Source organism: Pygocentrus nattereri, chromosome 7, assembly GCF_015220715.1.
Source record: "Pygocentrus nattereri isolate fPygNat1 chromosome 7, fPygNat1.pri, whole genome shotgun sequence".
Classification (NCBI taxonomy): domain Eukaryota; kingdom Metazoa; phylum Chordata; class Actinopteri; order Characiformes; family Serrasalmidae; genus Pygocentrus; species Pygocentrus nattereri.
In genome coordinates, this window is record NC_051217.1 from 36232495 (window position 1) to 36259382 (window position 26888).

Sequence of the window (26888 nt, forward strand, 5' to 3'; positions counted from 1 at the left end):
CAAAAACATCAGACTCCTCTCAAAAACACCAAAGTACTCTCACATCAGATACAGCACCACTCATCCATGACTCACATCAAAAACATCAGACTCCTCTCAAAAACACCAAAGTACTCTCACATCAGATACAGCACCACTCATCCATGACATCAAAAACATCAGACTCCTCTCAAAAACACCAAAGTACTCTCACATCAGATACAGCACCACTCATACATGACACACATCAAAAACATCAGACTCCTCTCAAAAACAACAAAGTACTCTCACATCAGATACAGCACCACTCATCCATGACGCACATCAAAAACATCAGACTCCTCTCAAAAACAACAAAGTACTCTCACATCAGATACAGCACCACTCATCCATGACACACAACAAAAACATCAGACTCCTCTCAAAAACACCAAAGTACTCTCACATCAGATACAGCACCACTCATCCATGACACACAACAAAAACTTCAGACTCCTCTCAAAAACACCAAAGTACTCTCACATCAGATACAGCACCACTCATCCATGACTCACATCAAAAACATCAGACTCCTCTCAAAAACACCAAAGTACTCTCACATCAGATACAGCACCACTCATCCATGACATCAAAAACATCAGACTCCTCTCAAAAACACCAAAAGTACTCTCACATCAGATACAGCACGACTCATCCATGACTCACATCAAAAACATCAGACTCCTCTCAAAAACACCAAAGTTCTCTCATATCAGATACAGCACCACTCATCCATGACATCAAAAACATCAGACTTCTCTCAAAAAACCCAAAGTACTCTCACATCAGATACAGCACCACTCATCCATGACTCACATCAAAAACATCAGACTCCTCTCAAAAAACCCAAAGAACTCTCACATCAGATACAGCACCACTCATCCATGACACACATCAAAAACATCTGACTCCTCTCAAAAACACCAAAGTGCTCTCACATCAGATACAGCACCACTCATCCATGACTCATATCAAAAACATCAGACTCCTCTCAAAAACACCAAAGTACTCTCACATCAGATACAGCACCACTCATCCATGACTCACATCAAAAACATCAGACTCCTCTTAAAAACACCAAAGTTCTCTCATATCAGATACAGCACGACTCATCCATGACTCACATCAAAAACATCAGACTCCTCTCAAAAAACCCAAAGTACTCTCACATCAGATACAGCACCACTCATCCATGACTCACATGAAAAACATCAGACTCCTCTCAAAAAACCCAAAGAACTCTCACATCAGATACAGCACCACTCATCCATGACACACATCAAAAACATCTGACTCCTCTCAAAAACACCAAAGTGCTCTCACATCAGATACAGCACCACTCATCCATGACTCATATCAAAAACATCAGACTCCTCTCAAAAACACCAAAGTACTCTCACATCAGATACAGCACCACTCATCCATGACTCACATCAAAAACATCAGACTCCTCTCAAAAACACCAAAGTTCTCTCATATCAGATACAGCACCACTCATCCATGACTCACATCAAAAACATCAGACTCCTCTCAAAAACACTAAACTCATCCATCCAAAGCATCAAAGACCTATCACACACACCAAAGACTCCAATATCCATAACACCACAAAACACAATAAAACACCAAAAAGAACAAAAACTAAAATACACTGACATGAAAAACATCAACACTACATTACAAACAAAAACCTAAGACCTTTGATCAAAACACACACACACACACACACACACACACACACACACACACACACACACACACGCGCGCGTTTCCTAAGCCGCCTCTCCCTCAGGGCCGCCAGGTGGATGCTAGAGACCAGAGCAATAGACTGGACAGCAATAAGCACAGTATGTACAGCAAATATAAATGATAATCAATTAATAGAGGCCAGTGTGACTTCATAAGTAATTACTGGAGGGTCATCAGCAAGTCCATCCATGCAAACAACATAATGGTAACATTTTAAATAAAACACGAGGTAGATAACATCCTTTTAGCTTTAGCATTAGCTAGAACACTGTTGCTAAGCTACTAGCATTAAATGACCGCAACTAAGCAAAAAGAACCGTGCCATTGGCTAGTCCAAGTGAAAAACGACTGGCAAATATTCATGACAGACCACTAAAAATCAAATATCCTCCCAAAAATAAAAGAAGTACGAATATTAATTGATCATAGATTATTAAATACAAAGATCACTGCAGATATGGACAAACAGATCATCCAGACAACTAGTATTTTGGATACCACTTTAATGTGTAGATTATCATAAAACTATTTGCTGTGATGCTCTCAGGAGCCAAAAAACATCAACTAATTAACTGCAAGTCTGATTTCCTCCAAAACAATGACAAAAATCCATGTAATACAGTGAATGTAACTAAAACATTGTTTTTCACCCCACACTCACAATCTAAAACCAACATTGACCACATTTCTTAGCATGAATTCATCTTGAATTTATGTTGCTTCAGCTCACTGACTTGATGAAGCTATTACATTACTTGCAAATGGCTTGAACCCACCTGTCTTACTTTTGGAGCTAAACCTTATATCTCTATTTTTTTATCACTTTTCAGGTTTTGACATCATTTGAAAGTACTTGTTGTCCCTTTACATTGTGGGAAATTTCATGATGAATGGACCAAAAGAAGTGACCCAAAATGACCTGGAAAAACGTCTGGTTCCATTGACTTACGTTAAAAGTAAAGCTGTATTTTTCCCTCTCTTGTAAAGTTAACGTTCTGGAGATACAAGGTTTTGTTCTGACAACAGAGATATTCACATTGAGATGCCTTTTGATACATTTTGCTTAATACTTATTATTACTATTATTTTTTGTAAAATTTAGCTCACTAAAACAAGTAGATGAATACTATGGAGAGTAAGGTTTCAATTCATACTGCATTTACTTACAAGCAGACGAGGAGGTATTGTAATATGATTTCAGTTGAGAAGCTATTATTATAGGAAAAAACAAATATTACACTCTATTTGAAAACAGCACCACATTAATTACAAACAATTCCAAAACAAAATGTTATCATCTGGATTTTCAAACACATACCGAGCTTGCGTCCCTCAAATATTCCAGAAAACTAAAATGATCTTCCACCAACTGAGCTGTAAGTGATCCTAGGCTTTTCACCCAACACTCACATTCTAAAACCAACATTGACCAATACAGACACTTGAAAGCAACCAACAGCTCACTAAGCTAGGCAATACAGCCCACACTGTTATTGTGCTGTGGACTTTTTAACATTCAAATCCACACAAATTCAAACCATTCACTTCAAGTATATTCTCTCTTTCTCTTTGTATTGTGATCTACGGCACCTGTCTCTCTACTCTGTTTCTGCCTCTCTCTCTCTCTCTCTCTCTCTCTCTCTCTCTCTCTCTCTCTCTCTCTCTCCTCTGTCTCTCTTTCTCTCTCTCTCTCTCTCTCTCTCTCTCTCTCTCTCTCTCTCTCCTCTGTCTCTCTTTCTCTCTGTGCTGGCTCCGGGCTACGAGGCACGTGGCTTTTGTCTTGCTAATTTGCTACACTCTGAAAGGCCCTCCACTTTCAGGTGGACGCTGAATGGACGACTCAACGGCCACGCTTCTTTATTTACGCTGAACAAAGACAGCACCTGCCGAGCGAACACCATGTCTGAGCCATCATGCGCTCACCCAGAGATAGAGAGAGGGAAAGAGCGCTAAACAGATCACCTTGATCACCCGGCGCGAGTTCTCCTTTAACATTAGTAGATTTTGACAAGGTAATGTGCTTTGTGTGTTTGGAACTAATGGGGCTAGATAAGCAATTTGCTTAGAGCTATTGCTGACAAAAAATGCTTTCATCATCAATGTTAAGTATGACTATATATATATATATATATATATATATATATATACATATAAATATAGCAGATTGCTGAAAGGAAGAAAACCTTGCATTATATTTTTTTCATCATTTTTCACTTTTTGACATTATTTGAAAATACGTGTTGCTTTTTACATTGTGGGTAAATTTCATGATGAATGGACCAGAAGAAATGATGCAAAATGACTTGGAAAAAAATCTGGTTCCATTGACTTGCATTAAAAGTAAAGTAGGTTTTTTCATTCTCCTGTAAAGCTACCATTTTGGAGATATGAGGTTTTCTTCATTTCGGATTGAATTTAGAAAAGAACTCCTTCATTTGAGACAACACAATGGGAAAGTATTTCAACAACTGGCCATTTGCTTCTACTATAAGTGTGTTTTGAGAAAGTACGTTTTCTGTTCTTGTCTTTTTGTTGTCTGCAGTAATCAAGCTCATACATACAGTTTAGAGATTAAACAGATCGCAGATTGTGTTAAAGCATGCATTTTGACTGTAAGCTGTGACAGTCCTACCTTCTTTGGCAGCCAGACGGGGAGACTGGTCAGTGTGAGATGGTGCATTGTATGATATTGATGAGCTACCTGCAACACAAAAGATTGGCATAGTGTTAAAGGATTTTTTTAGGATTTTAAAGGATATTTTAACTCATTATTATGAAGTTATACAATGTAAAGTAACAATATGTGTTTATAGACATGTAATAACAATGTAACCCTTATGTAACTACTGCTAATAAGAACATTTTGCTTCCATTAACCATCTTTTTCAGGATGACTTCATCTTGAATTTATGTAACTTCAGCTCATTGACTTGATGCAGCTGTAACATAAGACTTTCAAGTGACTTGAACTCACTTGTCTTGTTTTGGAACGAAACCTTATAGCTCTATTTTTAATCATTTTCAAGTTTCGAGATAATTAGAAAATACTTCTTATCCTTTTACAATGTGGAAAGTTTCAAGATGAGTGGACCAACAGAAGTGACTCAAAATTACCTGGAAAAGCGTCTGGTTCCATTGACTTATATTAAGTGAAGTTGTTTTTTCCTTCTCCTGTAAAGTTACCATTGTGGGCATTTTGCTTAATACTTATTACTACTATTATTTTTTGTAACATGGAGCTCATGGAAACAATTAGATAAATACTGTGGAGAGTAAAGTTTCAATTCATACTGCATTTGCTCAGAAGTAGACGAGGTGGTATTGTAATGTGATTTCAATTGAGAAGCTATTAATGTAAAGATAGAAATATTACACTTTGTTCGAAAATAACGCCACAATTACAAACAATTGGAAAGCAAAATGTTATCATCTGGATTTTCAAACACATATCGAGCTTGTGTCCCTCAAATATTCCAGAAAGCTAAAATGATCTTCCACCAACTGAGCTGTAAGTGAACCTAGGAGTTTGTCACAGCTGAGCAAAGCAGTCTGGATGGACATTAAGGCTTCAGCAGACCAGTGAGATATGAAATTACAATGCATGTTAAAAAAATGGCCAAAGGACAATAATCACTAGAGGTTTTTAAAGGTTAAAATAGCATTTCTTATCCCTCAGAAGCGTCACATGAAAAACTCTGTGTGTGTGTGTGTGTGCGTGTGTGTGTGTGTGTGTGTGTGTGTGTGTGATGGGGGAGGAGGGGGTGCTGAACACATATTTTAACCTCAGGGCCCCTCACCACTAGCGCTGTGGTTTCGGGGCCACAGAACAGGGACGGCATTGTGTGGGGTTAAACCTTCACACAGCAATCAAACACTGCAGACCCCCAAAGAAAAATATCCTCCCCCCTTTCACCCACACACACAAACATGGGACAGAGAGCAAGAGAAGTAGAGATAGATAGATAGATAGATAGATAGATAGATAGATAGATAGATAGATAGATAGATAGATAGATAGATAGATAGATAGATAGATAGATAGATAGATAGATAGATAGATCTGAGGTTTAACAGGGTAGAAGAATATGGGCTCACAATTGAACAAGTAACAGGCCACTGTTGCCCTTTGTATTTATGTGTTATAACTGGTTATTAATGATTCTAAGGTTTCTATGATCGAACTAATAACCATGAGTTAACTCATTTTAAGCCATTCCTAAACCTTCATAGTAGTAGTATATTTTTAAAGTGCCACGCAATAATATAAAGTATAATATGTACTTAATTGTGTTATATATGTGTTATACAGCTTCCTTTGCTTAACACCTATCCATCCAGAAGGGCTGGGTTGTGTGGGCTGTGTGTGTGTGTAGAATCTTTGAAGCACATCTGTTGAGAGTCTGGCCCATTGCATAACTACTCATAACTACTCATGACTGCATATGATACCACTCTCTCTCTTTCTTTTCTCTCTCCATCTCTACCCTCTCTTTTTCTTTATCATTTTCTCTGTCTCTCTTTTTCTTTCTTTTTCTTCGATTATACCTCTTTTCTTTCTCTTTCATTCCCCCTCTTTCATTGTCTCCCAGTCTGTCTCTCTCTCACGTTTCCTCATCCCCTTTGGTTCTCTTTTTCTTTCTCCCTCTTTCCTTCTGTCCTTCTCTCTTTCATTCAAACATCTTTCCTTTTCTTCTCTTTCATTCACTCTTTTATTCTTTTTTTCATTCTCTCTCTCTCTCTCTCTCTCTCTCTCTCTCTCTCAGGTTACTTTATTAGCATGACAAATAACATCATCTGTATTGCATTATATCATTTAGGAATATTCAGAGAACATACATTTACCAAAAAATATGACTGCATGACATCGAATGATTGTAGATGCATAAAACAATGGAAAATGCTGTATTTCTCTCTCTTTCTCTCTCTCTCTATCTCTCTCTCTCTCTCTCTCTCTCTCTCTCTCTCTCTCTATGTGCCTCTCTCTCTCTCTCTCTCTCTCAGGTTACTTTATTAGCATGACAAATAACATCATCTGTATTGCATTATATCATTTAGGAATATTCAGAGAACATACATTTACCAAAAAATATGACTGTAGATGCATAAAGCAACAGAAAATACTGTATTTCCCTCTCTGCCTCTCTATGCACCCCTCTCTCTCTCTCTCTCTCTCTCTCTCTCTCTCTCTCTCTCTCTCTCTCTGTCTGAGAGCCAGAAATCGGTTCATGTCAGCTACACATGGACATCAACATTTACAGCTTGGTTTTGACCACACAGACTTTTGCACTGACTCACAAGCACACACAGATTCATGAACACACACCCAGCCAAGCGCCACACACAGTTTATAGAGGAAGGCGCTGATCCTCACAACTTTAACTCCAATGTACTACAACAGGAAAGATGGATCAATGAAATCCAGAGAACGAGAGAGAGAGAGAGAGAGAGAGAGAGAGAGACAGAATACACTGCACACATGTTTATGGTCTGTGCAAACCATCAAGGGCTCTACAGTGTCCCTCACTGGGCTTGTCATGGCGGTTTTTCGCTCATTAGAGGTTTCACCACTAAGGATGCTTCAAATGCATCTTACTACTTACAGTTCCCATCTCTCTTTATGTCCATATACAGGTCATAAGGGCTCCTCAGTTGGAAAATTCTTCCCCTTCCAGCTTAGTATTCCTGCACTGACCTACAAAGTACACTGTCCTCCAACCACTATCCATTTACATGAATGCTGTGGATTTTGGATGACACTGTATGTCTGTTTCAATAAGTGCTGTGCAAATCATGAAACAGCCAAATAAAAAAGGCTTAAGAAAATGTTTAATACAGTCATGGGTTAAAGGCTTAATTTAATTCATTACAATGTCCATGATACTGAATTGTTACCAAAAAAAAAAAAAGAGTAAAATGTGTTTAGTATTCTCCTGTTTGGTTATTATTAGACACTTAAACTATTGTTAGTGGCTTTAGATAGAGTCTGATATCATTGCTAGATGTTCATTCAAATATGCATGGAAATTTCTAATCCAATCCAATGCCCCTTGAAGGTGGAGCTTAAAGTAGGGAGCAATGGTGTGCTCAACACCATCTGATGGACAACCAGCCCTAAGTAAGTATAGTTAAAAGCCCCCCTAAAAACCCCCAATTAAACATTTAGATATGTGTGTGTGCATGTGTAGAAAACACCTAACAAAAATAAGGCACTTTTGGTCCCGCTTTATATTGAGTGTATCTAATAACTGTGTTGTTACATATGAATAACATATGCAACAACAACATAACTACTAATGTTTTAGTCACTGTTACAGATGGATTACAGAAGTAGACCTTATGTAATTATACATGAGTATAAACTTCAGTATTGACTCATGTAATTACACAAGTGTATATTAATAGTTATGACAGCCTATTCTCCCATGTAATTACACATGAGTTCTGTAATGTCACAGAACAGCAGACTTCTGTGAGATTAATTAAATGTGTTGCGTTTCCCCCAAAGCAATTTCTATATGACCACTATATTATTACATAGTACCTACATAATAACTACACAGGAACTGTCCACTTATTTTAAAGTGTAACTTTAACACTACACTACAGGTCCCTGTGTAGAAGATACACTTGTGCAATTACATGAGGCAAAACTGAAGTTGCTAAATGTATAAATATCATAGGCTGTACTTCTGTAATCTATCTGTAACATTGACTAAATCATCAGTAGTTACAGTGTTGTTGCATATGTTATTCATGTGTAACTATACAGTTATTAGAGACACTTAATATAAATTGGGACCTTTTTTTTTAATAAACAACCTCTTTCAAACAGTTCAATTAGCTAGCTTGTTTATCTTGTGCTATCAATTACTCTGGATATTAAGAGAGATTGACTAGAGGAACTGGTTTTAGCTGGACACACTTTTGTTAGTGGTGGATTTTGCTGCAATCCAGTACCAAAAGTTTAACAAGTCACCCTAAGACTGGCCACAGAGTAATGCCACTGGCAATGGCAAAGGTTAAAATACCAGTAAAGCCTGTATGCTCAGGCTTGTGAGAATTGTGCCTCATTTCTTTTGCCACATTCACCTAAATAATCCAGCCAGATGCAGATGCCCCCCCCCCATGACTCCCTAAGTGAACGCACTCAGACAGACTTGCACATCCTCCCACACCCGTTACACAGGCTCTTTTTGGTTTACTGGCTGTTCCGAGGAAGCCGAGACAATGCCAGCAGTTCACCGCTGCCCCCTCCTCTCTGCTGTAATTTAAACAAATTCTCAAATTGCTGCCAAATTAAAAGCACATTGGCGAGTGGGCGGCGATCACGTACAAAAATCTGGATAAGTGACCGAAGGCGAAGCAAAAATAACGCAGCAGCAGGCCTCCACCACTTCCAATATACGCAGCACGCTTTTTCATTTTCATGAGAGATTCAATCTGCTCTCCATGAGATCCAGATTTGAGTCAAGGCCCGGTGATGGATCCCATATTTTTATTGCCTCTATGTGATTGCATTGCTGTACTCGTCTGTGTGTATGTGTGGATATAATTGCAGATTTAAAGATTCTGTTTCATAAAGGCTTCTGTTCTTGTACACCTATTTTGATATTTGCGCTCTAAACATGGTCAGATGGGTGGAAATTGCAAATAAAACTGGAACTGGCATAAGGTGCTTACATATCAGAGCCCTGTTCAAAAACGAGTTCAAAGAACCATGAGTGCAATATGATTTTGATTCATTGCTTGCAAAAATAAGCTTCTTAAGAATACAGGGAAAGGAGGGAATTGGTAAACATAAATAAATCAAATGGCATAATTGGTTTATATCCAATCAACTATTTATGTGTTCTTTATGCAATTACAACATATTGATTTTTGTTGCTCCAAATATTTTTTTTCCTCTATTGCTCAATTTTCCATCCAATTTCCATTCATTTCTAGCTTGTTTCCCCCTCATCACGTGATATGCTTCCCGATGCACCAATAAATATTTTTGAATTGCTGCTAATTGTCACGCTATTGGACAGCTCAGTGCACTTGGAGGAGAATGCTAACTGCTAATGTTCTCAGGTTATCTAACCCTTTAAATGACCAAGACCCACTGGCAAAGATTTACTACACACATCTACAACCTAAGGATAGTTCAGCCAGTTTGCACTGTAGTCCAGATGGAACAATAAGCTTTAGTAAGTTATAAGCTTGGGATTCTAAGGGGTTATCAGACATCAATGTCAGCTAACATCCCCCTGATTTGATGAGGGGAGTCTGTCCTACCCACTCAGGGAAAGAGAGGCCAGGTATACTCTTGGCCTTCCTGGATGGCTGTGGCATCACTAGGGATCAAACGATTGGGCCAAAGCTTAGAGGGATGTGCCCTTGGTGATCTTTTCTTTTTATGATACATGCAGCTGTTTGGTGTTCTGCATGCATAATGATGAATACATTATACTCAGAAAAGTGTGCTGTGATGTAAATTATCATGTCAATAATAGCACACTGCCATATTGACCTCTGATTTGAGTCTTAGTAATTATATGCACTCTTCTGCTGTGCATAAATATTTATGTACATTTGCACGCATGCGTTTTTATATGCGTGTGTGTTTGTTCGAGTCAGCAGCACAGCAGCTCTAGTGGTGTGGCCCGAGGCTGGGGGAGGGCCGTCCCTGCCCTGCTCCACTGTGTATAAGCTTAATGACACACTGGAATGTTAATCAGAGTCTGAGTAAACACAACCAAACACACACCATGTACACAGATGTGTATGAAATGATTACGCCGCTGCTGTCAGATCCAGAGACAGCCGGCTTGGGAGACACCTCGCAGGCCGTAGCTGCCGCAACATGCGCTGGGTTGTGTGTGTGTGTGTGTATGCGTATGTTGTGAGAGGGGAACTAGAAAGTCTCTTCTGGAAAGCCTCAGCCCTTGTCTGTGAATGTGTGTTTGTTTGTGTTGCGAGAGGAAAAAGATCAACTAAGGTTTCATATCTCGGACCTCTGGGGGTTTGCCAGCCCCACCCAAGCAAATACACACAATGTGCACTATGCGATACGATCAAGCATCACATATGAAAATGTTCAGGCACAAAACAATAATGTTTCAAAGAAAACATGTAACATCTCACATGTAAAAAGTGCATCGGACTCTTCTGTCATCATTTTTTTTTCTCAGAAATATTTCATTTGCTAATGTATTATGGAATCAGTGCTTCACCACATCACTGTTGTTGAAAGAAAACCTTATATCTGCAAAATGGGAACTTTACAGGAGAAGAAAAAAAACATGCTTTACTTTTAATGTGAGGCAATGGAACCAGATGTTTTTCCAAGTCATTTTTGGCTGTTTATATTAGTACATTCATCGTGAAAATTAAAGGCAACGTAAAGGGTAACATGGATTTTCAAATTATGTTAAAAACTGAAAAACGTCAAAAATAGAGATGTTTTCTTCTGACAACTGTGATATTCAGAAGTATGTTGTTTCAGCTGTAGATTGACTTATCAAACTTTCAACTAAGCAATAGCTAGAAAACATTCACCTAACCCCCTAATTTTACTTCAAAACAAATGATATGACACTAAACCAAATGTAGGCACATTCAAACCAGAGATCTCCAACATAACATTCAACACATCTCATTCTAAAGTTCAATAAAATTCTCACAGATAGAGAAAATGTGAAAAATAAAGGGTGAGATTTCTAATCCAATCTAAGATTGTGAAGGTGGAGATCAAAGCAGGCACTTGTCAACATTGTCCTATGTCAGTCATGTCCTACATCCAGTTGTTAGCCCGTGGATGTGATGCAAGTTAGCAGAGCTAAACTAAATTAATATGTAGATGTTTACTTTAAAACATGATTTAAATGAATGTACATTTGAACCGGAGAACTCCAAAGTACCATCCAACATACTAACTGAATTTTATCAGCGTTCTGAAAGATGGGAGAAGTTTGAAAACAGAGAACCTGAATATTGTGTTGATTATAACCAACAAAACACATGCATGTAAAAAAAAATGTATGTGGGAAAATAATAATTCTAAAATTAAGAGTGAAAAATGATTTGAAGTGGTGGAAAAAGATACAAAGCATTCAAAACATGATCTGGGTGATCATCAGTTATGCCAACTCATGCACTTAATGCCGACAATACTTGAAGCTGACATCCAAAACAAGGATAACAAACATAAACAAAATACATAAAAACATAAATAAAATACTAAATACTGACCTGCATAAAGAAATAGACACTAATATTTGTTTTGTTAATATTTCAGTACTGTATCATTGGCTCAGAAGAACTCGGACAGCATGGCCTACACGAATGCTCTTTAATTTGGGAAGAACTTCAACAGGCAGCAAGCAATGCCCAGTCCTGCGTTAACCCCAACACAAACTGGGGAGGGTGTAACATGGAAGGACATGATAGAGGCTAGACTACACTGTAAACCCACCCTCCTTTGCTCTATTAACTGGAAGCTACTCTACCCTGCAACAACAGCAGTGACCACAAACTGACCTATAGCACAGTCCGAGAGCCAGTTTGCGTGGCCAAGCCCCCTAATCTTCTCACAGTTGTGCTGAGCCTGTGGCCACAGTACTTTTACTTGTCTTACTTTTGCTTAGTTAATCACCAGGATAGTTCCGAGTAAACAAACTTTCAGTTAGTAAACATGGTTGTCATTGCTTTTCTGATGGATATGACTGAACTCAACTATAAACTGATGTTGGGAATTAATAAAAAAACCTAAATATTTCCTTTAGTTCATTATCCCCTGAAGACTGACGCTAAAAGTGACTATTTTTGCATCTTCTTCATTAATGAAACATTGCTGTTGCCTTCATTTAATATGTAAAGAGCATAACTCAAATAAGTATGTTTTTAATTTGTGTCATGAATAGCAAAATATCACAGATCAGTCATGTTTTACTTGATTATTATGATTAAAAATAAATAATAATACTAATACTAAGCACTTATTGAACGGTATTGCACTGGAATTAGCTTGCTTGCATGTTTGGAAAGTAAAAAAAAAACAAAAAACACGCAGCACATCCAACAATAAAGGAAAGACTTGCACCTCTTTTATGCACTGATAGGAAATACAGTGGCACATAGAAGCCAAAATGCACTGATCAGGCATAACATTATGACCACCTCCTTGTTTGTACCTTCATTGTCCATTTTATCAGCTCCACTTACTGCATAGCTGCTCTTTGTAGTTCTACAGTTACAGACTGTAGTCCATCTGTTTCTCTCATACTTTGTTACCCCCCTTTTACCCTGTTCTTCAGTGGTCAGGACCCCCATGGACCCTCACAGAGCAGGTACTATTTGGGTGGTGGATCATTCTCAGCACTGCGGTCGTGTGTTAGTTTAGTTTAGTGTGTTGTGCTGGTTTCAGACACAGGAGCGCTGCTGAACTACAAAGTGCACCTATATTGTAAGTGGAGCTGACAAATGGACAATGAACATAGAAACAAGGAGGTGGTCATAATGTTATGCCTGATTGGTATATTTCACTGTGGCTGGCATGGACATGCATGCACTTACAGCAGATTAAATTAGGTAAAGGGGCCAAAAATCTATGAATGTAATGTAGAAATGTTTGGTTTGAAAGGGCTTAACTCTGCCTCCAGATTAACTGGTGCACATGCAGGTCCACACTGGCCATAGTTAAATGAATTTGCATGAATTTGTAATTGGAGCTTTGTGTGTGCTACTGTGTTTTCTAACACTATATAAAAGAATCACCATACTGCCTTTACTGTTGGATGCACTGAGCATGTGCACACATTCAGAATGGTATTCGTATCATTATGAAAACACTTATTATTTACTTATTTTAGAGTAATAATACAAGTCAATGAAGTGGTCCTATGTACTTGTTTACATGTTCAAATTGGGAAAAAATCTATAAATATTTGGCTTTGTTAGACCACTCTTTACATATCATGCAGGAAAAAAATGTGCATTTCCAATGTTTTTGCTACACTAAAAGTAAAGAATATTTTTATCTCCCACTGTAAAGTTACTACTACAGCGGTGCTTTTTTTGGACAACAACTGTATCCAAATAAATGTAAGAACAGTATTGAAAACTTCCATTATTGATGACAGAAGAGCAGATTAAAAGGCAGAATTGAGCTTTTTTGCATTGGCTTACATAGCACAGCAGCTTTCTTCCTTATGCCTGCAGTAACGAAATTAAGACAAAGTTCCTCAGAGAAAGGAAGGCATGGGACAGGAGCATCTCTCTTTCATTGTCCTTCGATTTTCTGTTCGGGACAGTGGCCAAGGCAATTCAAACCACCGAGCGGAGGATTCCAAACCATCTCTTCAGCTTCCAAAACACACAGAGGCTAAATCAAAGGGAAAACAGTGGGCAGATATGCAATGCCCCCGCACTTAAGCCCAGGCTTCAGTCCTGCGGCAACCGTCCCTAATGAAAACGTCAAGCTCTCCAGAAAAAGAAGACGACGAAGAAGAAAAAAGCACCCTGACAGTGCTCAGCTCGGCTGGGCTCTGCCCTGCAGTGCACAATGGCTCCGTTATGCTCCCCATCTCTGCGCAGGCCAGGCTGGCCGCACAAAACTGTTGACACCCACGGAATAAAGTTCCCATTACCTCACGCTGCTGAGTGCATCGGCCGTTTCTTTCTTTTTTTTAGTAGCACTGCTTTTAAGTGCCGGGACCCCGCCCGCCTCAGAGCTGAGTTGCTGTCATAATGTTTGGATGGGCCAGCTGTTCCCCTTGTTCTGTCCTAGGCTGACGGCATCAGGGCCTGACCTCTTGGAGCATTTGTGACTATCCTGGGTCTTGTGTTTACCAATAGGAGATCTGTGCCAGCTGCTCTCATTAGAAGGTGAACACCAAAAGCTTCGGGAAGAATATTGTTCATCCAAAATCAGGAGTGCAGGGAAGATGCATCTAGCAACAGTTCTAGACCTGCAGTTTTGGACTGTTCAGGGAATGACGCAGCTTTAGATTTGTCTCCACTAATGTTAGAATAACATTTGCACTTTCATAAACTTGTGTCATTACAGTTGTGCTAATACAACACTTGGGGGCCTAGTTTTCATTGTCACTTAGATACTTAGTGCGGTGCTAGCATAAGACTTAAGTAGCTATTGCTGGGCTAGTATAACACTTAGGTACTTAGTGGTGTGCTAGCATAAGACTTAAGTAGCTATTGCTGGGCTAGTATAACACTTAGGTACTTAGTGCTGTGCTAGCATAAGACTTAAGTAGGTATTGTTGGGCTAATATAACACTTATGTACTTAGTGGTGTGCTAGCATAAGACTTAAGTAGGTATTGTTTGGCTAGTATAACACTTAAGTACTTAGTGCTGTGCTAGCATAAGACTTAAGTAGGTATTGTTGGGCTAATATAACACTTAGGTACTTAGTGCTGTGCTAGCATAAGACTTAAGTAGGTAGTGCTGGGCTAATATAACACTTAGGTACTTAGTGCTGTGCTAGCATAAGACTTAAGTAGCTATTGCTGGGCTAGTATAACACTTAGGTACATAGTGCTGTGCTAGCATAAGACTTAAGTAGCTATTACTGGGCTAGTATAACACTTAGGTACTTAGTGCTGTGCTAGCATAAGACTTAAGTAGCTATTGCTGGGCTAGCATATCACTTAGGTAGATACTAAACTGTCACTGGGTCAGTGCCCCTCTCGTCACTGGGGTGGGACCCTCAAGGGTACATCTGAGGACCTTTAGTCAAGGGAACATAACTGAACCATAATCCACTGAAATGATATGTTCTAAGCTGACTCCACACAACCTGTCTCGTCTCCAAGCCTTTTATTTTATCTGTTTTAAAACATTTGGTTATGAAAAGGTACAAATACATACTTTTCACCTGGAAAAACCTATTTAAGGTGTCAGTCATATCTTAAAACCACTGCTGTACCTTTAAGGCAACATTTAAATTGTTTGTACCTTCATGAATGAAAAATATAGCTGCATAGACCCTTTATTTCGTACAGTGTATGGCAAGTAATTAATGCATATATAACCCTATTACCATTAATACTGTGAACAACAGCTCCACTGTCTTTGTTGTATTGCACTCAATATGCTTTTACTACTTATACAACTTTAGTCTAAAACTCTTTGTGTTGCTGCCCTGAGTGCTATTTGCTCAAAACGGCACTATGTGTACTGTCTTCACTCCAGCATTGCACTGTATATGGTGTCTTGCACAGTAGTACTTGTTTACTACTGTTTCTAGAACCTTTGTACCATTGTGCAGACTATGCATGGTGCAACAGTGAGAACAGTGAGAAAGCTTTTTCTTATGCTGTTCTGGTATAACGGCAATAAAGTGGGATTGAATTTTATTTAGGACTGTGGCCCCAGGGCAAGTAATCAGCAGTCCTCTATGCGGTCCAGATGCACAGATGCAATGTGTCTCCAAGACGTGCTGCTTATAGATGGCACTGGTGAATTGGACAGGACAAGGCTTTGCTTTCTACCTCGCCGGAGGACCTCTTGCCAAAACACGCAGTGCTATAATGTAAGAAAAGCCCCTGGAAGAGGAATGGGATGGGCTGCCTTATAAATTAGGGATAAACTTTCCCGTGCCTCACTGGGCAGGCTCCCGAGGCCATGCACCTGGGCCTCGTCTCGGCCAGCCCCTGGCTGAGGGCACTCAGGAGGGGAGATGCTTTGGACGGAATGGTTATCAAAATTCTTCATGGTCGCGGCGGCTCTGCCAAGCAAAACGTGGCCGTCCCGAGGAGTTATGGGGATAAGAAGAGCCAGGAACAGTCACTTCCTGAGCTGAAAACTATTAAACTGGTGAAAGGAAAACAAACTCTTTTATAGCGCGGCGTAACATGCTACTTTAAACTGATTTTTTTTTTATTCTCCTGTGCAGAATCAGAGAAAACCTTGGCACAGTTCAAACAAACACTGGCAACAAACACTGGGGAAAAAAATGAAATCTAATGACTTGACTCATCAAAGTGCACATTTCTCGCTGTATATTGTGTGTTGCTTTTCATGTGTCCAATAGCTGAGGTCGCTACCAAACCAGTTTACAATTATGGTGCAATTAATTGTGTACTTTGGCTCCTAAACACCCCATAAATTCATGTAAACAAACACAAACTCTGCCTTAAAAGCATCTTGGGATGGTTTTCAATAAAGTGATTACGAAAGAACTGTGTATCATTGTATCACAAGACTGACATCAGACTGTACGGCTCAAGCTCAAGTCACACTATTACTTAATCTCTAGTTGGCCATTTCAGAAATTTGAGAGCTGCTGAAGCAGGGACACTGATATCAGCATACATTCCTTAATTTAATTTGAATGTTGGCTTGCTATGAGGACAGCTGAGCTCCTTAGATCATATGCTTCTGATATTCTACTCTATTGAGAGTCTTACGAAATCACAGCACTTTACAAAATCATAGCACTAATGCCTAGTGTGCTAAACCAGATAAGACCTATTATAATATATAGACTCTAGCTAAATTTCATTGCCACTTTTTGGTAATACTTTATTTGGATGGTCCACTGCATGTTATTTGAAAATGTTCAGTATATATTTAAGTAATATTTCAACTGAATAGTCATTAAATGCCACTGAATTTGAATGTTACTTAGATGGTTCACTGTAACAGATAACAGGCATTTTCAAATTATGTCAAAAACTGAAAAAAAAAACGACAAAAATGGAGATACAAGGTTTGTTCCGACAGTAGTGATATATAATCAGTTCTTCGTTTAACTCATAGCAATAGATGAAGATCCGAATTAAACAAATAACACAAGAAGGATTTTTTTTTTTCATTTATTGAACTAAGTAATCTCATTAAATGTTGGCAAAAGTGTGTGAATCTCTGCTTTCCGGAACTGCTGTAAGCAGCAATGACTTCAACCAAACAATTCCTGTAACTGGCGATCAGCCCTGCACAGTGACTTGGAGGATTCTTGGCTCATTCCTCATCACAGAAATGCTTAAAGTCTGTTGGCTTTCTTGCATGAATGCCACACTTTCTATTTCTATTGGGTTAAGGTCTGGACTTTGTCTAAAATCTTCCAAAATGTGATATTTCTTCTGCTTTAACTATTCTTAGTAGACTAACTGGTATTTTTGGAGTCATTGTTGCCAAACATTCTTCTGTAAAATTTCATGATCCAGAACTCATGTGTCCATCGAACAATGGCAAGCTGTTCTGCTCCAATAGCAGCAAAACAGCCCCAAACTATGATACTGCCACCACCATGTTTCAAAGTTGGGATGAAGTTTGTGTTTTTTTTTGCCAATCATAAAATCTCTCATTTAAGCCATAAATATATTTGGTTTTATTCACATGGTCTTTAGAAAACTTTAAACAGGCAGAAATATTCTTCCTTGAGAGTAGTGGCTTTCTGCATGCTATCATTCCATACATACTATTCCTGTTCAGTGTTTGCCTGATTGGGTTCTCAACTGCACTGACATTAGCCACTGTAATAATGTTGGATCACTGTTGTTCAATAAATGCATGAAAAAGTATATAATCATTTGTGTTATGTGTTTCATTGGATTCTCAGTCTATTGTTATGAGTTGAATAAAGATCTGATTATGTTTTAGGTCATGTTCATCTGGAACATCACAAAATGATAAAGGGTTCACAAACTTTAAAGCAGCGCTGTAACTCCAGCTTCACTTTTCATTTCATCATTTACTTCATCATTACACAAGTAAACGATTCCTTTACAAGATTCATCTCTGACCACCCCCGAATGTGGCTGATTATAATCTGATCACATCGCGTCCTGGAAGTGTTTACACCTGGCTTTTCATGTGGTCAAGTGAAATCTAAACTTGATTTTATCGCTGAAAAGGCACGCAAGGTTTAAACAGGCTTTTTGTGTGTCAATGGAAACATCCATACACACCTAAACTTGATATCCTAAAAGTTTCCAAAATAACATTTGAAGCACCGACTGTTTGAAACCATTGATTGTGAAGGAGGATCTATTGTAGAGCCCAAAACCCAGAAGATACCAAGCTATAACCACTAGTAACCTTCAATATGCTACAGATAGCCCTACCTTATTCCTATATCTATTGACAATCCCTGTGTGCTCATGTACAGGTTAGTGAGTACCTCCCTTAATTCAGTTAACATTCTGTACAATCTGTATGTTTACTGTAATAACACACACTATTAAAGATGCTTAACCCTTAGAAATAAGTTCTTATTGTAGTGATAAAAGCATAGTGTGATATGAATTATTTTTCAGTAGTTAAGGAATTCAGTTTTTTCAGTTGAAAGTAGCTTTATACATTTTATTATGCTTTGCAGAAACGAATGTTCTTTACATTTTTTCCTTTGTCATTTCTTGATCTTTCAGTAAAACATTAACAGGTTTGTTATTAAGTAATCAAATCTGTTGATATGCAATTCAAATCAAATGTAAATGTGTAATTGTGTAATGACAGTTGAACTTTTTTTTAAAATAGTCATAACTTTCCATTTCTAATGTTTAACATTCAGTTTTTGTATTTACATTGTCAAATGGCACCGGAAGAATTTTAACGGAGGTCTGACATTCCTAGATGTAGCCACTCTAAACGCATGGGAAGAAAAGTAGACTTACTTTCCCTGAGGTAATTGAGATGTGAGAGCAGGACCTCTGCATTGTAGACACTGGTAAGTCTCAGGAAGTCCTCCTTGCTCATCTTGCACAGTTCCTTCCCATCAGTGTTCTGGAACATGGCCGTGTCTATCTCCAAGAGGCCGTATTCTTTCACAGCCCAGTCTAGCCACTGTCGCACATGGTCGGGGGACCATAGAGATGGGTCTGGAACAGTTAAAAGATAGCAATACTGTTAAAACCGTTATACTCTCAGAGGTTTGCCTGCATGGCTTTTGGTTTGAACATATGGTTTCTGGAAGAAATAGAACTTGTACATCTAAATGGTTTGACTAGGCGGTCAATGTATTTCCTTTTTAATCAAAAAGCACAATTTTGGTTGTCTTCTCTAAGATAAACACTTAAAATATATATTTTTTCAAGGGCTCTTTAGGAAAGAAAGTGGTTCAACATAGAATCATGAACATTGCATAATTAAAGTACATGAAATGGTTCTTTAGATTGGTGGAGCATGTGCTTTAGATGGTTTTACATAGAACCTTTTTGAAAAAGGTTCTATACAGCACCAAAAAGGTGTTTTATTGTTACTTGCTTGACATTGTAACAATAGAAGAACGCTTTTTGTTGCTATATAGAACCCTTTTCAAAAAGATTCCCATACACAAAAGATTCTCTCTCAGGCAGAAGAACACTTTAATGATGCAAAGGGTTCTTTGAGTGTTCATGATTCTATATAGATCAATTTTCTTCACTAAAGAACCTTTGAAGAACGATCTTTTTTTAAGAGTGTAGTGCTAGACTGTCTGTCATTCTCATACTCATCCTATTATAAACTATGGTGTGATTACCTGGGAATATCAAAGTGAACAGAGCTGCTCTCATGGCTCATGAATGTAGAGGTTGGTAATCCCATTTCCAAACAAGCCCTTATACTAACAATTTACATTTCTAATCTTACTGCATAATCTGGGGACCTCCATTTGAGACATATGCTGGTTTGCGTGCTTGTAGGGATTTATCAGAGAAGAGCAGGGGATGCTGATTCACGTTTTAACCTCAGAGGCTCTTTCCTCTCAACTGTAAGCTATAGCTGTTTACTCAGGGGGACCAGGGTGTTATTCATACCCTTTACAAGATAAGTGATGCATAGAGAGCATGCGTGCTTTATGTTTCCTACAATGCACTCTCACCTGCGGGGACAATTACTCTCCTCTCATTGGTGGTCATGTTGGGTGGTGGGGCGTTCTTCTCATCCATATAGCCTCCGTAACCCATCTGTGATGTGTCAGAGCTGCTCACCAGCTTACTGCATTTCCCCACGCTGCAGTCCACAGGGGACTCTCTGATGTCCACAGAGGATAAAGGGGACAAGAGGGAGGAAAGGAGGTGTAAAAAAGGAATATTTCATGAAGGAACATGCCCAAAATACTCTAGCTACATCTCAGAATGCTCACTGCTTTGTCCATGCAGTTAAACTACTCAACAAGTGGAAATAGACACCACTTCAGCACAATGTTGTATGCCTTAGTTGTCGGGAGAAAACCATGTACCTCAATTTTTGTTGTTTTTCAGTTATTGGAATGATTTCAATAAACTGTTGTCCTTTACATTATATGTAAATTTCATGAAGAATGGTCAAAAGAAACAACCCAAAATTGGAAAAGATTCTGGTTCCATTGATTTGCATTAAAAGTAGTTTTTTTATCTTTTCCTGTAAAGTTACCATTTTGGAGATGTGAGGTTTTTCTTCTGAAAACAGCAGCATAGTATGTAGTGTTAAAGTAATAATGTGGTAGTAATAACTATACAGGTCTAAGGGTCAACAGCTCATCTGATATTTAGAGCAACCAGTAATGGTTTCAAATCCACATTACTGGTCAATCAGGATGGTCCTATTGAGTCTTTAGAGTCTTTGACTCTCTTGCCATTGACAAAGGGTTTAAACCTTTAAATGGCCAGTTTTATTACATATTTCTATAACCTGCACTGTAAGCCTGAATAAGTTTAATTTACTTTTAAAAAAATTAGTAAACTGGGTGCCTTAAAAAAGGTTAAGTAATGTGTTCTGAAAACTTGAGTTAGAATAAGTAATATTTTTGGAATGGAATAGGTGGCATGAAAACACACTGACAGTGAGTAAACAAATGGAAAGAAACACCCAATATGAAAATAGATGGAACCAAGAGCCAATGGGAAAGAAGCGCATTTTATCCAACAAGCTCACGTTAACAAAACAAACATATAACTGTATTTGACAGCTTACTTAGTTTCACTCAGTCCTACACATTTTTTCAGCAACTTTAATGAGAAAGAAACGATTAAAACCAACAGAAATGTCATCATGTTTTGAATGTGGGCTTTCAAAGCTGCCGTGGCAACAGAATAAATTAAATAGCAATAAGTTAGTTCAACTCAAAAATAGCATTTCAGTGTATGAAATCATCGAAAACATTCCCTTAACTAAACATAGACTTAATTTCAACAGACTTCATTTATTTGAATTGAAACTAAATGTGGGATTACAGTCTACAAATAGGTCAACCAGTTTGCATTGAAGCCCCTGTAGTTTGTAAGCCTTAGTATGTAATAAGCCAGGGATTTTAGGGGGTTGAGATACACTATGACATAAGAGCAGTGCCTTCATGGACTTACATGCTTCTTACATTCAAGTGGAAGTTGTGTTTTATTTGAAGTGTTGCTGCTTATGACGCAAAATCAAATTTCCTTCTATTATGTCAAAGAGGTTAAGTGTCATGTGGGCCCAGGCTCAGTCCTGTGTTCTCTACCTAGTTCCGTTGAGGTGGTCGTATTCGCGCTTTACATTGACCCGGACGGGCTGGTTGATCCACTCCTGCTGCGGAGGGATGGGGTTGATCTTGTGTTGCTGTCCGTAATCCTGCGTGCTGGACGCCGTCATGTCCGTCTTGGGCAGGGGGGCAGCAGCAGCGTAGGGAGGCTCGAACAAAGACTGATCTTCACTCACCACTGAAAGCGCCTCCTGGAGAGTACGAGAGGAAATGCTGCATCACCACATTACATCAAAATGACAAGAAATTGTGAATAACATTCCTTGGATTCATAGCATATATTAGAATCAATGAGGAACCCTCAGGGCCTTTTGGGCTTTCAGAGAATGCTGAATGATTTCTGGGAACTAAACATTGCAAAATCATGGTTGGAAACAAAATGGTTAAAGTCTAAAGGGTTTTTTTTTGTGGTATCTAGGTAGATACAGCCAAGCAGGCTCTTTCATTGCTTCAGGAGCTGTACTGAAGGCCTAAAGCAGCACTTTGACCAGCAACCTAATTACCAAAGCATTGAAGGAATTAACCAGTCATTCATTTCCAAAGGTCACGATCAAGTTCATAAGAAAGAAAGTTAGCCTAAGCCTTCTGTAAGTCTTAGATTGACTGCAAATATGAGTGATAGTCTGATAATGTTTGTTCGAAATGAAAAGCAGGGGTGGAAGCTCAATTCCATGGCTTATTAAAAGAAAAGTTAATATGAATATGACTATGTTAATATGTCTGTTGGAAGCTTAAATAAAAATATGAAACATCTGTTGCACTTCATATTTTATTTGTGCACCAGCTTAGTGGCAACCTACTAGCGCTAAACAATTCCTGCATGAGCATTAGCAGAACTTTTATTAAATGAGCAGAATCACATATTTTTTTATATTATCAAAGAAAATAGGAAAATGAACATGAACCTAAGCTGTGAAACAACCAAGTACAACAAGCAGCTGCCTCTTTGTTCTGTGGCTCAAACATGAGCAACTCTGAGAGGCAGAACAGAAGCACAGTAACGGTTCTGAGGTCATTTCTACATTTGACCTCGTTGCAGGAGCTCAGCTGGGGTGATGTAGCTTTATTAAAGAAAACAAACGGAGTAGACAGGCCCCTCCGGAGCCTTGCAGTGTCTACACACGCAGGCGCTCATCCTCATAATGCTGCCTGGCACGATCGTGGCCGACACTCAGTCATACACAAACGTTCACATTTCATTCACATCTTTCCCTGACTCCTGCTCCATTTCCTCTGCTTTTCTTCTCTTTTTTTTCCTCCTTTTTTCTTCCAAACTTGGTCCATTGCATGAGCCAAAACAATAGAGCAGATTTCATTCTGCTCCTTTAATAAGACATAAACACCTGCCAAAGGCCTGCACCTGTCAATGTCTAGATTTGGTACAGCAGCTACTCTGTATCATATAAGAATACAGTAAGGAGCTATACAGTCTATAGAGCTACATTCTTATCCAGTGTTTATGCAGATGGTTCCCAAATGTGGGGCAGTCGCAGGCTGGAGGTTAGAGAACCAGCCCTGTGACCAGAAGTTTGCCGGTTTGATCCCCTCAGCTGACGGTCCATGACTGAAGTGCCCTTGAGCAAGGTACCTAACCCCAATTGCTCCCTGGGCACTGATAGGGCTGCCCACTGCTCTGGGCAAGTGTGCTCACTGCCCCCTAGTGTGCATGTATGTGGATGTTTCACTACACAGATGGGTTCAATTTCAGTGTGCGAACACAGTGACAAATGGTCCTCGATTCAAATGTCAGATGATTCTCCAGGCTGAAGAGTTAAACTATCGACTGGACAGAGTCTCGGTTGATTATCCTAAATTAACTAATGAACCCATTAGTTAATATTGACATTTTTTATAAATGAACAGTGATTAATTAGCAATTTGCATCATGATAATAGACATTTTAAGTTTAAATTCATCTACTGACTATCTTAGGAAACAGAACTTAACCAGAACATCTGCATGGTGTGTCAGAATTCAGTTCAGTGTATTCTTATTATCTGGCCTTCCTAAAACCTCTGATTACTCAACTAATTGAAAAAAAAAGTCAATTACAAATACAATATTTATGGCTTGGATGTAAGATTCTAATAAGAGCTTTTAACTGGTTTAGAAACTTTACATTCATATGGTTAAATAATGTTAAAAAGAATCTTCACAAAATCGTCATAGAACCATCCACTGAATGGTTATTCAGGGCATCAAAAGTGGTTCCAGTCTGGCAGGGGTGCCCAAATTTGTCTTTTAGGGGGTCAAAGTGCAACATTTGTGAAGGACCAAGGGCCAAAAAGGACCAAAAAGTTTTTAAAAATGGACTATACACCATCATACTATATTTTGTGACTAAAACTCTTAAAAGCTATGTTTTTAACAGGCAAATAAGAACAGGATTTATACATTTTTAAATAAAAAGTTCTCTAAAGTGTTCTCTGAGAGATCCTATAGACAACCCTCTTTTGAGAAATATTTGAGAAAGATTTGTATATATGAAGAACCTTTAAATCGCTGCTGTCAGAACAAAACCTTTTATCTATATTTCAGTTTTTGGCGTAATCTGAAAATGCCTGTTGGCCTTAACGCTGTATGTAAAGTTCATGATGAATGGATCAAAAGAAAAAATTACTTGGATATAATTCTGGTTCTATTGACTTACTTTAAAAGTAAAGTAGGTTTTTTCCCTTCTCATGTAAAGTTACTGTTTTGGAGCTATGAGGTTTTGTTCCGACAACAGCGAAAGTTTTAAAGGTTTTACACCAATTTCTGGACTCTTCCTAGAACTTTAAAGGTTCTTCTCTCATTTACAAAAAGATTATCTAAAATGAAAGTTTATTAGGGAACCAAATGTGTTTCTTGTATGTTGTTGCACCTTATTTTTAACAGTGTAGTATAAAAATATGTTTGTGCCCTCATTATGTGAGGAGGTTGGGTTGGGGTAATCAAACATCCTCATTGACTAACTATAGCCTCCATGCCACACTTTGGTTAGGCCTGTTCTTTAACCTTGCTCCAAAAACCCTTTTCGTAACCATATTTTAATAATGTAAGATTGTGACAGCTGTATACTCGTGACGCTCTCTTGAATAATGTCTGCTCCTCTACTCGGGTGCTTTCTTGGGATCTGGTCACAAACGGCATTAAGCATTCGGCAGAGCAAATCTTCAGAGCCTCAGCTGAGTGAATTGTCTGAGCCAAACGTGACACTACAGAAAATGTGAAGCAGCCGAGACTGAAGAACACCAAGATGCGGCCTGCTGCCACGGCTTCGGAGCAGTTGTCCCACATAAATACTTCAAGCGGCATTGAGAAGCCCACGGTTTTACTTTGGCTTCTTGAGCGTCTCGACAGGCGCCGTCAAATTGATCGGCAGGGCCCGTGCAGCATCTGTGGACACTATCGGAGGGACCACAGCAGCGAAGCTGGTTAAGGATAAGTATGACAGGGTGAAGGAATGCCACTATGGTGCCAGATAAGACTCAGTGCTAGCATTGATGCCTGTGCCTTACTTATGCTGAGACATATCAGGCTCTACCATATAATTCGTGATTGGCAGTCAGGCTTTCCCAAGATTACAGAGGGGTTTTTTTTTTAAATAGGAAAATCTAATTCCACACACACACAATGCAGCCTTGGCAAAAGGAAGCATTCCTACATCTATATAGACGGGTGATCTCAGAGTAAAAAAATAAATAAATAAAAGGACGAAACCAAGCTTTTCATTATGACGAGGGTAAAACGTTCACAAAAGTGGCATTTTCTTCAGACCATAAATTAGCCGTGCCTACACAAGCTCACTTCGTCCGAGCAGAACCACAGGCCTGTGCCAGTGTGGCATCGTAAATTTACAGTGAGCAGCGCCTACAACACTTCTTCGCACAACAGCGGGCCCATACACAAAAACATGGAAGCATTACGAGGGCGTTTGTTGGGACTAGAAAAGCCTGTGTTTCTGTTTTCCACCCACAAGTTCTAGACCAGAGGCCCGTGACTTGGGCGACTGCTGCAGTTGAGCAATCGTTAAGTGCGGAGGCAACTCCAGCCTGGGACGGCCGCCCTGCATTCCCAGCGCGGTGCAACGCAAGGTGGTGATACATAGAGAGTTCCAGCCCTTTGTTTGGGGAGGAAAAGGAAACCTGACAGGAAACCAGATTGTGTAGAACAGGAAACCCCATGGCTTCAAGACCCCCCCTCACACACCCTTGTGATAGGTAGCACTGTAGAGACCTACGGTTAAAACTCAATCAAGGATGGAGCCCCGGCAAAATGGCGAAGACACAACAGCTGGGACTGATATGCGAAATATTTAGCTTATGCTTATCACTGCATTTAAAGTGGTCAAATTCCTAACAATAACAATAACAACAACAAAAACAACAACAACAAATGTACCAGTACTTCTACTATTACTACTACTACTGATAATAATACTCCTTATAATGATTATATGGTCTCAGATTGATTTGAGCAGATTAACTACAGACTTTCAAATAGTATTAGAGTTAGGATTAGCACCAGGGTTTGGTTTTGGACCAAGGTTAGGTTTAGACTCTCAGAAATAATGGTATGAAACTGTCACTTGGGCAGTGCCCCTCTTGTGACTGGGGTGGAACCCTCAAAGGTACATCTTAGTACCTTTAGTAAGGGAACATAACTGTACCTTAATCCATTGAAATGATATTGTCTAAGCTGTATTGACTCCACACACC

General features: G+C 39.0%; 1 protein-coding gene across 4 annotated transcripts in view; it reads right to left on the reverse strand.

The window, feature by feature from the left end:
* The window catches only part of fli1 (Fli-1 proto-oncogene, ETS transcription factor), a 55718-nt gene that overhangs the window by 12844 nt on the left and 15986 nt on the right, over window positions 1-26888 (reverse strand). For all 4 annotated transcript variants that reach the window (XM_017709089.2, XM_037540275.1, XM_017709093.2 and 1 more), the window contains 4 exons: window positions 22168-22379; window positions 20572-20723; window positions 19385-19588; window positions 4400-4468 (listed from right to left, as the gene is read on the reverse strand). In XM_017709089.2, the coding sequence (XP_017564578.1) occupies window positions 4400-4468; window positions 19385-19588; window positions 20572-20723; window positions 22168-22379 (637 nt within the window). The remainder of the gene's footprint in view (window positions 1-4399; window positions 4469-19384; window positions 19589-20571; window positions 20724-22167; window positions 22380-26888) is intronic.